General features: G+C 32.7%; 1 protein-coding gene across 3 annotated transcripts in view; it reads left to right on the top strand.

Annotated features, from left to right (window-relative positions):
- Positions 1–267: 267 nt before the first annotated feature.
- The window catches only part of Cabcoco1 (ciliary associated calcium binding coiled-coil 1), a 105,786-nt gene continuing 90,345 nt past the window's right edge, over positions 268–15,708 (top strand). For 2 of the 3 annotated variants that reach the window (XM_027931165.2, XM_071610730.1), the window contains exons 1-3: positions 268–340; positions 9,632–9,735; positions 15,503–15,672. In XM_027931165.2, coding sequence (XP_027786966.1) covers positions 290–340; positions 9,632–9,735; positions 15,503–15,672 — 325 coding nt within the window. In that variant the 5' untranslated portion in view covers positions 268–289. The remainder of the gene's footprint in view (positions 341–9,631; positions 9,736–15,502; positions 15,673–15,708) is intronic. The other variant, XM_071610728.1, reaches the window with a different exon arrangement.

Below are 15,708 nucleotides of genomic sequence, written 5' to 3'. Positions count from 1 at the left end.
TAATAATTTATCTCACTTTAATATCTATTGAGAACTTGCAACGCACCAGCATTCGGTACCATCACATAGAGTAGTTTATTGAAATTGCTGTTATTTAAATTGCGTTTTTCCTCCCGCCTTTCACTCCAACTAAAAGGACAAGTCTGTCTGCACCGGTGACTCAGAGCCTCCGCAGCCACGGGGCGGAGGCTGGGCCTGAGCGGCTTTCCGCTGGGTTCGCTCTGGCCCCGGGACGCTGGCCCCACCCCGGTTGCCTAGGCGACCAGGGCCGTTGCTATCCCGCGACATCATGGAGACTTCCTTGGGGACGACCCCTGTGGGAAGCACACCCGAGGCGGAGGTACGCGGCCCCTTTCCCCGTCCCAGTCCGGGTCCCAGAAGGTCCGAGCGCCTGACCCCGCCACGGGTCAGCGGCCAAGGCCACGGCCCGCCCGGGAAGGTTCTCCAGGCCCGGCTTCCGCAGGTGCGCCGCCCAGCACGACCGCGGGGCTGGAGCCCGCCCGGGCGGCGCCCGCTGCGTCCCCGAGCCCCGCCGCGGCTGGCCATCCCCAGCTGGCCCTAGTGCACCGCGCGAGGTGCCCGTGATTATAAATTGTATTCATTCTTGCTTTGGACGGTTAGTTCCATGCCCGAAAGACCTTACATCCACTGACTTTTTTTTTTTTAATTTAAAAATTAAAAACTGATTTCAGATTTTTAAATGGGCCAGTCCCTTTAAATATTTCTATAATGATCACAGCTATGATTGTTTGAAAGGTGTCGCTGAATAATAACTGCTTATTGGTAGTGGATTGAGTAAGTGTAGAAGGCCAGACCTTGGTGCTTCTGTTATTATTTTGCCATTTCTCTGAAAAAAAAAAAAAAAAAAGATAGGCGACAGGACAAAGAATAGCAGATGGAAAATCCATCTTCCAGCCATGTCTTTGTTGCTTATTATTAACATGTCTTTTGGAAATCATTTGACCTTCGTGGACCCCAGTAGCCTCCTTGTGTAACATAAAGGTTTTTTATCTTTAGACCCCCTCAACACCCACACACAGCAATGATTTTTAGGTACCTTTACTCATTTAGGCTTAATACCCTGAGACATTTAACTAAGAACACTGCCATGCCAGATATAACCAAAAAATGTTTTATTCTCCACAACCGAGTTTTATTCTTCAGCTTTTTTTCAAGCCTCTTAGGTGAATAATAATGTGTTAATTAACATCACTTTGCCTTATTAGTCTAAAAAACATTCTTTGTGCAGAAGATAAGTATTAGCTGTAATTTTATAAATGACGAAATGCAGAGAACCAATAATTTTGCTCCTTGCTCTCAGGCATCTAACTGTTCCCACTCTGGATCCCTCCAATACTATATGCAGACCGCTAAGGCATGCAGACTCTCATATGAGCCTTTTGAAATAAAATTAGCATACATTAAATGCACTTTTTAATGTGATAAACTGGTTTCTCAGTCACTTACTCCCTTGTGATCTCTAATGTAAGTAATAGAATTTCAAAAGTAGCATAGAAAATTTCCCAATTAAATTGTGTTATTTAAACATATAGAAAAACTTACGAGAATGCACAATTGCCAGTGTAAGCATACTTATACAAGTAAATAATACCCTTTTATTAGTAGATTGATAATTTTGCAGTCTGTTGAATCTGTACTAAAGTACACATACACACAATCTGTGCCATATATAAAAATGTGCACATATATAAAATAGTATTTATATATATCTACTTCAGATAGATATATCTGTACATATATCTATGTACAGATATACAAATATATAGATATCTACTTTAGATATGTATAATATACATATATGATTACACATATGTGACGTAATGAAGTGTCATACTCTAGGGAAAAAAACTCCACTTTTTATAATGGATGAATCAGATGAATGCACTAGTTATAGACCTTAGATGATTATCTACCATCTTAGGATTTTCAGCTTGCCCATCTGTAACTTTGTGGAGTAGCAGATATTCCTCATGATATGCAATTCAGGATATGCTCAGTCTTTTGGTTATTAACAAACTGGGGACATCAAGTTGTAACTTGGACTCACTTAGTGGGCTCATTTACTAAGATGACACATTAATACACTGGGTGGTGAAAAGTCCATTTTCCATTCTAATGAAAGCAGAGTTCTTATCCTTCACAGGGGAGACAGTTGCTCCATACAGCTGTGTCATTCATTACAGTGACAAGTTCTGCCTGCTGCCCATTTGTGCTTACTTCGGGTTTCAGAGGTTAGATGGAAAAGATGGCAAGGCTCTCTTGTAGTCTATTCCCAAGAATGCAGCTTTTTAGCTGAATACTGAAAGGTTCTTCTTAGATCAGATTCTTTGCAGAGTTGATCCCCCGGGAGCTAGTCCCTGATGGTGTCATTTCTAATAAATTCTTTATCTTAATTGACTGGCTTAGCCAGTAGAACATCTAGTCAGCAGAGCCAAGATGTAGTGAAATATGTCTTTTCTTGCCAAATCTATCAGAAATAAAGCATAAACTTCCAATAGTTTGAGGTTTCCCATTTATTGGTAGTAGCCAACACCTAGAATAAAAGTAACCAATTATCCTAACCACATAGTAGACACACAATAAATTATTAAAATCATGGGTAGTCTGAAATATGCAGGAGAGGTAGTTATCATAGACTAAAACCTACTCTGAGATACTGTGAATAAATGGACATGAGACACAGATCCAGGGAAACTATTCCTGTGACATTGCATAAGCTCTATTTGCCAAATTTCTGAATTCAATATTCTAGGTTCTTTAATTATATTGGAGAAAATGCCTCCCTTTAAAATTTAAATCTAAACTTTTGGCATTTAATGTATGGACACATAAAAACAGAGAAAAATGGGGAAAATCTGAAAATAAGCATTTCTACATGTTGACATATATAAATGAAAGGAGTTTATAAATGCAAACTTAGACTTCAGTAATCAGTCTTCTATCCATAGTTTGTTCATAAACTGGCTTTCTTAATATCTTCAAAAATAGTATTTGCAAAATAGAATCATTTAAATGGTAAACATAAAAGGAATATGCTTCAACTCACATGAGAGATCTAAAAGAAAATGTAGATGATTGTTTCTCAATTGCTTCTTCTGAATAATGTCTCTTAAAATGTTAGCACATCTTCAAATCAGTGACATAAACTCAGTGCATGAGCATGGCGGGGGGGTGGGTATTTGTGTATGTATTTTTGTACCCAGTATTGAACGCATATCATCCCTTTTTTTAATTTTTAATTTTGAGACTAAGCCTCACTAAGCTGTTTTGAGCCTTGAAAAGTTGCTGAGGCTGGTTTTGAACTTGTGATCCTTCTGCCTCATCACCCCAAGTCTCTGGGATTACAGGCATGTATCACCATGCCTGGCTGGAACAACTATATAATCTTGAGCAGAAAGATAATGTCAGTTGTCTGAAAGAATGTCCAGTGGAGTCTATAGATGATTCTTTCTATGTTAGATGTTCCCTACAAATGTTAGAATATAGACCCTACCCAACCCCTGAAGGTTAGAGAAAAACCATGAGCTCAACTTGGGTAGCACAATGAGGTTTCTAGAATTTTAACATCATTCAAATTTATTGAAATTTAATGAAATTATGAGTAATTCAATGTGAGTAAAAATATTGTCATATAGTAAAAATCAATCTGTGTACACTATGGGACACTATGTACTTAAAAATCTTACTGAGTGATAATGTTTATCAGTATTTGGGGCTTCTGGCAAATACTGGCCTTAAGCATGGAAATACTGAAAAATATTTGGGGTTGTCTTTTTTCTTGCCATTGTTTACTGTCTTGTTTATAAAGCTCTGCTCTTACTTTGCCTCTGTCCTTCTCTAAGGTGGCCCTATATAATCCTCAAACGTTTTCTAATATTTAAAGTTTTATTTTATTAAAATTAATTATTTAACAAATCTAGAGTTAATTTTTGATAGGTGTGTTTTGTATTTGAAATGAGGATCTAATTTGAATCTATTCATGTCCATTGAGAATAGACTTACTGTTGCTATCACATTACATATAATACATGAGTAAGTATAAGAATGGACAAACTACTTAGTGGACAAGAATAAAGGATCCAAATTTTATTTTATATAAAATTCTCTCTTCTGTTGCATTGACTAGTTTGTCCATTCTTGTATCAATATCATATCAATTTTATATTCAGCTTTACTATCTAATTTGGAAATGTCATCCTCACTATTGTTTCCAAATGTATGTATTCTCCCATAGGAACTCAAAATTTTATCTGGTAAAGTTCTAGAATCCCATTGAGATTATTAGCGCATCACATTTATAACATGGGTGGTGTTTCATGTTTTGAATTAGAGGTTTTCAATACATTTATTTTATCAATTCTTGTCTTTAAACTTTTGATAAAGTTTTAGAATTTCTCTATATAGGCCTTATACCTTTCAAATTATAATCAAATATAATTTAATGAAGTTTTCCCTTTTCCATTTCTAATTAGTTCCTCATGTAGAAAAAAAGCAATTGACTTTTATATATTTGTTATTTATAACCATTTTACCAAGTTTATTATTAACTCAAACACTATTAATACAATGTCGGCTTACTTAGGAATGTAATCTTATAATCCTTAATGAAGATTTTTTAATTTAATTTTCTCATTTCTAATATTTAAGGTACATATTTAATTTTCTTACCGTAATTTTTAGATCCTCTATAGTATGTAGAATTACAATAATGTCGCTAGCCATAGTCCTTTTTTGTAATAGAAATACATATTTTATTACTATTAATATTGTTTTCTATAAAGTGTTTTCAAATCAGCTCATATGATAATAGCCACAGTGCTTTTTCGGCACATGATTTTTAATAGGAAAGACTGCCATTTCATCATTCAATATTATGTTTATTGTTCATTTTGGTAAAAAGTCTCTTTCATATTTAGCTATTTTTCCCTATTTGCTGAGTCTTGCTGCTGAGTCTGCAAAGTACTTTTTCACATTTATTCATATAATCATAAAATTTATTTCATTTAATTTGACATAAAATTACATTCAAGGTATTAATAATGATCCATCTTTTATTTCTGAATTTAATCTTCTTTGGTCATAATAATAACTTATTAGTATTTAATGCATATCTGGGTTCAATTTTCCAATATATATTTTAATTGTAAATTTTGCATCTGAATGTATTAGTGATTCTGGTTCATGATTTTTCTTTTTTTTAGTTCAGGGTTTATGTGTTGCTTATACTTGCTTCTTGAAAATGAACTCTATAAAATCTAAAATTATCAGAGTAACACAGAATTTATTTGTTTTTTATTATAATTTAGTATTATATTTTAGAAATTCAAATATAATACTATCTGGCATAGTGACTATATAAAAACATGAGTTTACTTTGCATTTGTCAGGTCCAGTTTTCTCCTTTACCCCAGTCAATTTTTTTTTAGTTGTAAATAGACACACAATACCCCATTTTGTTTATTTATTTTTATGTGGTGCTGAGGATGGAACCCAGAGCCTCACACATGTGAGGCAAGCCACAACCTCATCCTAACTCCAGTCAATTTTGATAACTTAAAATTTTCTAGAAAAATCATCCATTTCCTTGGAATTTTTATATGTATTTAAACTGAATGTACTATATATTTATTTATTTTCTTTCTTTCATATTTAATTACATGTGACAAAGTTTTGTCTCTTTTATTCACATTTAAGAAGCTAGTTCTTTCATTTATTTATTTTCTTTTAAAAAACTATTTGATCCTTACCTTCACAGCATGATGGCAAGGTGAGCACAAAGTTTAAGGAGATGTCCAAATCTCAGTAATTCAGACAAATCATGTTTTGATGCACTACTTTCAAAAACAAAATTAATACAAAAATCTTGATGGATTAAATTTTAAAATAGAGATAGGATTATTATTACTGTTTTTTTTTTTTTTTTTTTTTTGCCTCAGGCTCTAATATGGCTCAATACTGCACTACTCCTTAGTTCATTTATTTTAGACTTTAAAAAACAATGCTTTTCAAAATCTGGCATTTGTAGATGGCCTATGTTCTATGTGACTAGGAAGCTCCTCTATAGTAATGAGGTAAAATCTGTTATCATTCTTTAATTACATTTGTTAAGAATTTTTTCTATATAAAATACCACCATTGTTGGATACAAACAAGCCTCTGAAAGCTTACATTATAAAAAGAAGATATATGTGTGTGTGTGTGTGTGTGTGCGTGTGTATATATATATATATATATATATATATATATATATATATATATATATACACACGCACACACACACACACACACATATATATATATATATATACATACATATATATGTATGTACACACACTTACACACACACACACACAATGTGGAATAGTTTGGTGACATTAAAGGAAAAAGAAATGAGAGAGAGAATTATCTAGTAAATAATGCCAGGCTTAAAATTTTATTGCTCTTGGAATAGCTGCTAAAATCCACCAGGTGGTGGAATAAAATGAGGTAACAGTGCAATTTAGCTTACATATTTTCCTAGCCGGAGATGTAATTTTACAGAGAAAGCCACAATTACATATCCACATTTTTTAGTCTATTTATGAATTTTCTGTTATGTCTTTAATTCTTACAAATCAGAATGTATGTGTTGAAAGATCAAAGATTTTTAGCCACCTAATATTCTTTCTAGTGAGAGGCAGTATAATAAACAAACAAAAAAGAGGCCTAGTTTAAATAGATCCAAGAATACAATTTAATAGAAAAGGAAAAAACCCTGAGGCAAACTCTACTAAAAGACAATTATTTTAAGCCTCAAAGTTTTAGTAAAAAATGTAGCACTAATATTAGGCATCTTAACTAGAATTATTATTGTCCAGAAGGTTAAGATGATGATTGTATTCTCTTTCATACAGCTCTTGGGTGGCCTACTTTTCTCCTATCCAGAGATTTTTTTGAATCAAATAAATTGATCTGAATCTCTGTGTAATTCACTTTTCTTGTATATCTTTAATTCATTATTAATAATGACAGCAATCTTGTATTTATTAAAACATATAAAAATGATTTTAAATAAGGATCTGAATTTAGATTCAAATGACTTGCTTCAAGACATAAAATGAATCAGTAGTCAAGCCATCATGAGATCCTCTAAATCTGTCCTTCATCACACTCTGCCACCTAACACTGTCATCCTGTGATGAAGAGAAATTCTGTTGGCAACCTGTGTTGACATAACAAGGATTTGCAGAATTCTAAAAGAAGTAAAAAATTGGGTGTCTTTGAGGAATTTATAATTGAATGAGATTGACAGGGATAAGTATATTTTACTTCTAATAAAATGAATATTTTAAAAACATTTAAACAAATATATAGACATATATTAGGAACCAGAACAGTATCCTATATAAAAATGGAGTGATTTGTTTTAATTTACAAGTATCTGAGTGCCCAATAGGGGTAAATTACTTTATTTAACACTAAACTATTTTTTCATGTTCAGTGTGTTGGTGTATGCCTATAATACCAGCAGTAAGGCTGAGGCAGTAAATTGCAAGTTCAAGTCTAGCCTTAGCAACTAAGCAAGACTCTTTCTCAAAATAAAAATGGCTAGGGATGCTCAGTGATAAAGAATCCCAGAGTTCAATCCCCAATACCAAAACTACATAAAATATTTTTTCTTAATGTGTTTGTAATTTCATCATATGACCTTGTTTAAGTTTAATTTGCTCACCCTTAGATTATAAAAAGATGGCTAATAATTTTACATGGTTTATTTCTAAATTAATTTTTTAAAATAAAAATACAATGATAACCTAATATTAAATTACAAACACTAAACCAATGATCATTATTAATAAGCCTAACTTTGAGAGTCTTCTATTATTGGAAAGGAATAAAGGAAACGTTTGGGATGTGATCTGGTCAATTGTAGCAAAGCATTTCCTTGGCTGCCCTTATTTACTGGAGCACATTCACATGGAAGGTCCAATAACTATTTGGTGAATTTAAAAACATTTGGTGTGTTTCTTCCCATATCTCGCAATCCGTGATGCTGTGTAGCCCCTGTCTCCCATCTCTTTCATGGCCTCCTCTTCCATCTCCCATTCACAGCTCTTCTTTTCCTGCTCTGAATTTGGACAGTCTCACCCATTCTCACTCTTGAAGTTGACTCCTAAAACATCTTGAAGCTTGATCTTTCTGAACCCACATTTCTAATTAAATCTAAATATTTCTACCTTGCTATGCATACTCTCCTTAATTGAAATTAAACTTAACATTTTGTCTTTTAAATACCAGTCTTATCTTCTAACATGCTTATTTTTACAGGTGTAACGAGGGTGCTAGGTGGAGATGTGCAGGCTGTACTCTGAACAGAAGCACTTGGCTGAGATGTTGTTGAGGGCTGAAAGTATATTCACATGTGATGTCCTCGTGCACAGGACCACACCAGCTTTGAGAATGGCCTTTTTTTTGCCTCTTCCCCCCAAAAGGATAGCTTTGTCTCATTCACACCAAGGCGGCACCTATGTTATTGAAAGTCCCCAAATCACCACCATTTTCTCCAAGTCACCTATTTCAGAAATTCAGAATGTCCATTCATTCTTCCCTCTTTCAGTCCTCCATAATATAATATGCGGCATTCGCTCCTTTATATTCATCTATACTGCTAATGAAGCCCAATGCTTTATCCCCAAACTGTTTTAGTGACCCCTCTTCATTGAACTCTTCCTCTGTGTTTTTGTTGTTATTGTTGTTGTTCCTGCTTTTCCTTTATCATTCCTTAAGGCAAAATTTTATCTTGTCATTTCACTGCTTGAAAACCATACAGATTCCCTATTGCCTGTATTATTAAGAAAAAAACTTGTCATCTGTCATTCTTCAACCAGCCTGGATCTAAAATTTTTATGGTCCCTTGCACAATATCTTGCACTTTGTAAGCACTCACTAAATATTTGTTGACTCCTTCAATTTAAGATTGCCCATAATATGTTCCCAATGCTCACAGCCCACCTCAGTCCACCTCATCTCCTGCATACCCTAGGTACCACTGTGAACTGCTTGCTTTTGTAAAACCCACCCTTAACTATTCTGTCTACATAACCTTGGCGTTGCTGATTCATTTACCTTGAGCATCGTCCCGCTGTAGTGCAACAATTTATTCCTAGACCTCCCCACTGTGGACTTTGTTTATCATTCCCAGTCCTCATCCCTTTTGTTAAACTGACTGCTCCATTTATTAAAGCTCACTTATAACATTGTTTTCTTGTTTTAATCAGCCTTGGTTTGTTCATCATAAACTTTCTGAGGTTAGCAAGTCTTTCTTATTCACCTTTGCTTCTTCTTGAGCCCAAGTTCAAGGAGGAAGATGAAGGTATTCAGTAAATATTTGTTGAACCCCAACTCATTACTCAGTTTTACATATGTGCAAGAAATAGATTGACTAGTTACTTGATTTGAGGAGAGAGATATAATCACATAAGAATGGAAAAGTAAACAGATTATATAAGAGACCATTGTTTTAATTTTTTTTTCTGACAGCAACTAGGCCACAGGAAGAACAAATTTTGTTATTATTAGGTTTACTGTGTAATCCATGAGATTGCAATAACTCATTCCATTTTTTTGATAGAAAGATACTGAATTGCAAGAGCATGAAAAGATTTTGTCTTCCGATTTTCTTTCAATGGACCAAATCACTGATTTGCTAAAAGAAAATGTAGATGGAATTCAAGAGTAAGTACTTCAATATTACAGTCAAATATAGAATGGTTTTAGTTCTTCATATGTAAATGACTATGTTTTAAAGTTTCTTCAAAATATTTGTTATATTGTGCACTGAAATATATTTAGACTCTAGAACACATAATTTTTTAAATAACTACCTGACTTTTGCATTGCCCAGCAGTCCTTATTATGGGGAGAAATCCATTGAAAACCAATTTGTTTATGCTAATCAAGAATAGGAATTTACTATTAAATGTAGCCTCTAGCATATGCCATCTTCCATTTCTTATCTCTTTCTTCATAGAATGGTCAATATGCACAAGAACCTACAGGGTTGTGTTTTCTGTAATATTGTCGATATATTTTATTATTTTGAAAATCCTGAATATTAGCCACCCACCTGTGATTATTATTTAAAAAATTGAAGCTATGCTATCTACTCTAATTGCATATACATTGCTTAAAAATGTAAATATAACTGAATTTATAGGTCATAATTCTAGCATATGTCCTTCTCACTACTTAGGCCATTTATTTCTACAGTAGATCATTTATTTATATCAAACAAAATTTCATAAAATATATTTTCAGTAATAATTCATTTAAAAAACTATCTTACTTTAAAATGAAAACTCATAAAATATGGAGGTGGCAATGATGTGATGTGCTGGATCACAGTGTTCTGGTGTCTAGCCTCTGATGCTCGTCCTCAGGACACAAGGTGTTGTGGTCCATATGGACAAACAGACAATGATTCTGTCAGTGGTTATAACTGGCAAATCACATAAATATTACAGAGTACAGCAATTTGCTATTAAGAAGGAGACAGGAGAGATGTATTGGCTAGAAGAGAAATTTAAGAAGAGAAGGTTCATGGAGAGCAGAGCCTTTTGCCATGATACTCTTCACCAGCCCACTCTCACAGACTGCTAGAAAGTGTGACCTGTGGTTCAGCCATGCTGCCTACAATCAGTGAATTAAAATTCACACAGATTTTCTTAAAGTATCTCATGATAATTTTACCATTTTTATAAAAATGAATGTTCACCATTGGAATTCAGATTCTTAGTGAGAAAATTGCAAAAAAAAAAAAAAAGGATTCATTGTGTTGATGCCACTAATTGTGTTTCCATGTAAAATATAATTTTCCATTTACAGGTAACTCCAAATGCTGTTAAACAGTGCAGTGCAAAACAATATGTGTGTATTACTAGGAACAATAGTAAAATGTAAATAACAGATGTTTAATAGTTTAATATTTACTTTTATTACATATTAAGTAAAGCATGTCATATTAAATACAATTATATTAAATAAAATGTATTGTTGCTTTTTAGAACTATTTCTTACCACATCACAAGTTGTGTTGTGTATTATACTTTATGTGACTACTTTTTTAAAATATTGACTCACAATTTTTTTAAATACCTAAATTCTGAAAATAGTTTTAATCTCTAGGTGGTGAGATCCAGGAAAAAGTAAATGATACCATAGTTAATGTAGAAATGAGCAATATAAAAACAGATGGGTTCAATAGCAGATTGATTTTTTTAGACTATCTCATCAATATAGAAATTACCTGAAGCAATCTCAAATTTCAGAACATGTTTGGGTAAATGACATCAGTTCTGTTACGAGTCACTTCTTTGTAATTTGTTTTAGGGATCTTTATATGATTTTTGTACAGGAATCCTGAAATATTTGCAATCAATCATTTACTTTGAATTTAAAATAGCATTATTATAAATGGGAATTTATATGCTTTACATTTTGAACATGCTTTTCAAAATGACAGAAATATTATTTAGGTATCCTGTCACCAAGTGCCAGAAGTATGCCAAAATCACACTGTATACAAAGCTACAGGACAATTTAATTTTAAAAAATTCAGTGTATTTACCTACCTTTTGAAATTAAGAATTGCCTCCATGAAAGCAACAAATGAAACATTATCATTAAACTTATTTTTGGAATATACTTTAAAATGTTAAATGTCTGGGTATACATCTTTTGATCTCCTAGCTGCTATAAATCATAAATATTTTTAATGTAACCCTAATTTTATCTACATATCCACCCCAAATCCTTTTTTAAAAAAGATGGGGACCAAATTAAAAATAACTTTATAAACACAGAAATAACAATGAGGCATTTTAAAAAATATTTTATTTAGTTGTACATGGACACAATACCTTTATTTATTTATTTTTATATGGTTCTGAGGATCGGACCCAGTGCCTCACATGTGCTAGGCAAGCACTCTGCCACTGAGCTACAGTCTCAGTCCAAGGCATCTTTTAATAACATTTATGTAGCTGTGCCTCTATGAGCTATTTAGTTCTTCCTTAAAACTATGTCTTCATATCATCATACTTTAGAAGTAAAATACACCCAATTTCAAGAACATGTAAGAATAGGTAATGATTTTACTGAAATACTTGGAAAGACAAAGTAGATAGTAATCATCTCTCACTGTAGCAAAACTTCTTAAAACACTATTAAACATCATTATTTTAATTGACATTCTCTAGCACTACTTCTGTGTCCATCTCTCCCCTCTCCCTTGTTCCATCTCCCCTTGTACCCAGAAAAAGGTTTACAAATTTGCTAGTAAAATTCTCAGAAACTTTGCATTCAAACTTCAGCAGTATCTTGTTCCAAATGTTTCCTGGCATAATCTGCTTTGAAGTGAAATGACTGAACAAACAAGACAAATGATAAATACTTATTAGCCCTGTGGTTCAGGTTCCAGGGAAGATTCAAAGGGAAAGGAGTAGAGGGAGGTAAAAGAGATTTCACCAAAATAATTTAGAAAAATAGTTGTCTTCAAACACGAACATTGAAAAATAAAAACAGAAGTCAAGAACATATACAAACATCCGACCAAACATTTTATTAACAAATCTTACCATGCAGATGATAATTGAAGAGAAACTGAGAAGGAAAAGTAACTGCTAATAGCAGAAAATGTTAGGCAAAAACTGATGGTTAGAAAGGACATCAATTTCACACACACACACATACACACACACACACACACACAAAAGTGAATAAAGAATAAATGAGAAAATTTGTAAATAAGGAAATTTTAGAAATAAAGTAGGGAACTAAGTATGAAAAAACAAAACCAGTGTAGAGTTTACCTTGTTGAAAATCAAGTCAATGATAATAATGAAACATTATTACTGAAAACATAAAAATGAAGATTAAAGCAATTAGAAGGTATTAGAATATACACCTGACATAATGAATCAGAAAATAATTTAAACTTCATAAATACTTCAATTTTAATATTTCAATAGAATAAAACTACCTGTATTGCCTAATTTCTGGGTTAAAGTCACACATAGAGGGAAAATAAAAGAATGGCCACAGACTTTTCCTTAATCGTGTCAGGCAGCAGAAATCACTGAAGTTGACTTTTCCTTAATCATACCAGGCAGCAGAAATCAGTGGAGTTGATGAGTCGCCAGAATTGAAGGAGTCAAAAGAATGTGGTTCCAGAATAAAATGTATTGGCCTTCTTTATGATTTGTATATTGAGGGTCAGGTTTAGAAATTTGACTTTCTCAAATATCAGAAATATATTTTTCTATTAAAAGTTTGTAATATTTGCTATTTGCATCTTTAACCTGCATGGATTTTATTTTAATATAAATGATAAAGGGATATTTTATTTTATAAAAGGATAAACAATTTTCCCAGCACCATTGAGTCCATACTTCCCCCATTAAATTGAAATACTACCTCTCTCATATACTAAGCTCCCATATATATTTACACTTTTTAAAATTTTTGTTCAACAGAAGAAAAGGAATCACATCTTAGTTGTGAATTAATAAAATAATCTAAAGTGCCCACCACAAAAAATAATTATAGAGAAATTTCATATACTGAATACCATTACATGGCATTGTAGGTAAAGAGTAAAATTACAATGATTGTTTAGAATAATCAGAATTAACTTTTGATTTTGAGGTTTACCCTGATACCACTGAATATGAAACATATCCACATAAGTTTTAATTTGTTCCCAAAATTGTTTACTCCTGTTGTATTTATTACTCTGATCACATAGTTTATGCTAATATTATGAATAATAAGCACTTCCTTTTTATAAGATGGCAGTGTAAAGCTGTCACACATATACTCCCCCTGCCTCACCCCCAAATCACATAAAAACCACAAGGAAATACCAGTTCCATCTTTGTCAAAGCAAAGAGAATGCTGAAAGCCCAAACTACAAAATATGAAGATGATTGCTACAATCATTATGAAACTACCAGAAGAGCAGGAGAAAATATAAGGAAGATACACATAATTGTAGATCTTAGAATGTGTTAAAAAATATATTTATCCTCCCCAAGGGATAAAACCCTAAGGTGCCATTCCAAGAGCCCTTAGTAGCAGGACCAGGATGTACAGGCTTGGATCAGATACTTTCTGAATCACAGGAAGTAGCCTGTTTATTTGATGGTAATGAGAACCTATCCAGGCTGTTTTCTTCTTTTCACCACTAATTAAAATGAAAAGTAAATATTAGAATAATTGGCAAAAAGCTACTCAAACAGCAAAGGCCTACTAGTTTATAACATGGAAAAGTTTCCACCCCTACTATATTTCCAAAATATAGCACTCCAAGGACAAAAATTAACTTCATTCAAAGATAAATAATGAACAAAGAATGTGCACACAAAAACAGATAACTCGGGCTGGTGTTGTGGCTCAGTGGTAGAGTATGTGCTTAGCAAGTGTGAGGCATTGGGTTTGATCCTCAGCACCACATATAAATAAACAAACAAATAAAGGTATTGTGTCCAACTACAAAAAAGTATTTAAAACAAAAACAGGTAATACAAGGGAAAAAAGAGGAAACTTATAGGAAAAAGAAATAAGAGCAGATAGGGCTGGGGTTGTGACTCAGAGGTAGAGCGCTCACCTAGTACATGCGAGGCCCTGGTTGGATCCTCAGCACCACATAAAAATAAGTAAATAAAATAAAGGTATTGTATCCAACTACAACTAAAAATAAATATTAAAAAAAAAGAAATAGCAGATAAAGAAAACACACCAGAAAGATATAGGCATGAGTAGAAAAAAAGTTTGATCAAATATTTCATAATGAATTTGTAAAATTTATGAAGCAATCACAACAAGAGAATAAAGTATATATAAATTCAAGGAATAGATAATGAGAAATTAAAGGCTAATAAAACATTTTTAAAATGTAGAAAAGGAAAAATCTTACTGAATTTAAGGTGAAATTTATAGTAGCCCAGGGAAGAAATAACACTGCTGATACATGCTAATGGACAGAGAAGACAGTAATGAAAAATATACAAAAATAGAAAAAAATATTTAAAAATAAAGTGAAAAATTGTAGCTATGAATAAAATTAATAAAACATACCTTACTAGAATTTTTTAAAAAGGAAAATACAAGAGAATATTTAACACTCTAGTTCCAGAACATTTTAAGAAACTTAATTGTGAATACAAGAAATACTGAATTTCAGAGGGAAAAAAAATTACAGACATCAAAGACAGAAGAAGGAAGTAAAGGGGGAAGAATAGAATTAGAAAATAAAGAAAAAGAAAAGGTGACAAAATTACAGAATTCTCTTTTGAATGTTGTTTGAACTTATGGATTGTTATATAACTGGATATTTTAGATTATGAGCATTACAGAATTTTCATTCAAGAAAAACACTTGTTTTCAAAAAGGAACTGTTCAGTAGTTAATCTGATATTGTATTTGGATTTTTGTTTTCTTACAGAAAAATGGGCACATTTTTGAATTTCAGACATCTTCAAACTTGTTTAAAGGAAGGCATTCTACTAGATTATTATGTGTCTGGATTTTTGTGGGCTAAAGGAATGGAATTTTCTATTACTCAATATTCAAAATTTATGACTTTACTGGATATGTTGCTTCATAATCTTAGAAGTAAGTACATTATTTTTCTCTTTTTCAAGAAAAGAA

This window comes from Marmota flaviventris, chromosome 4 (assembly GCF_047511675.1).
Source record: "Marmota flaviventris isolate mMarFla1 chromosome 4, mMarFla1.hap1, whole genome shotgun sequence".
In the NCBI taxonomy this organism is placed as follows: domain Eukaryota; kingdom Metazoa; phylum Chordata; class Mammalia; order Rodentia; family Sciuridae; genus Marmota; species Marmota flaviventris.
This window is presented reverse-complemented; position numbering and strand designations above follow the sequence as displayed.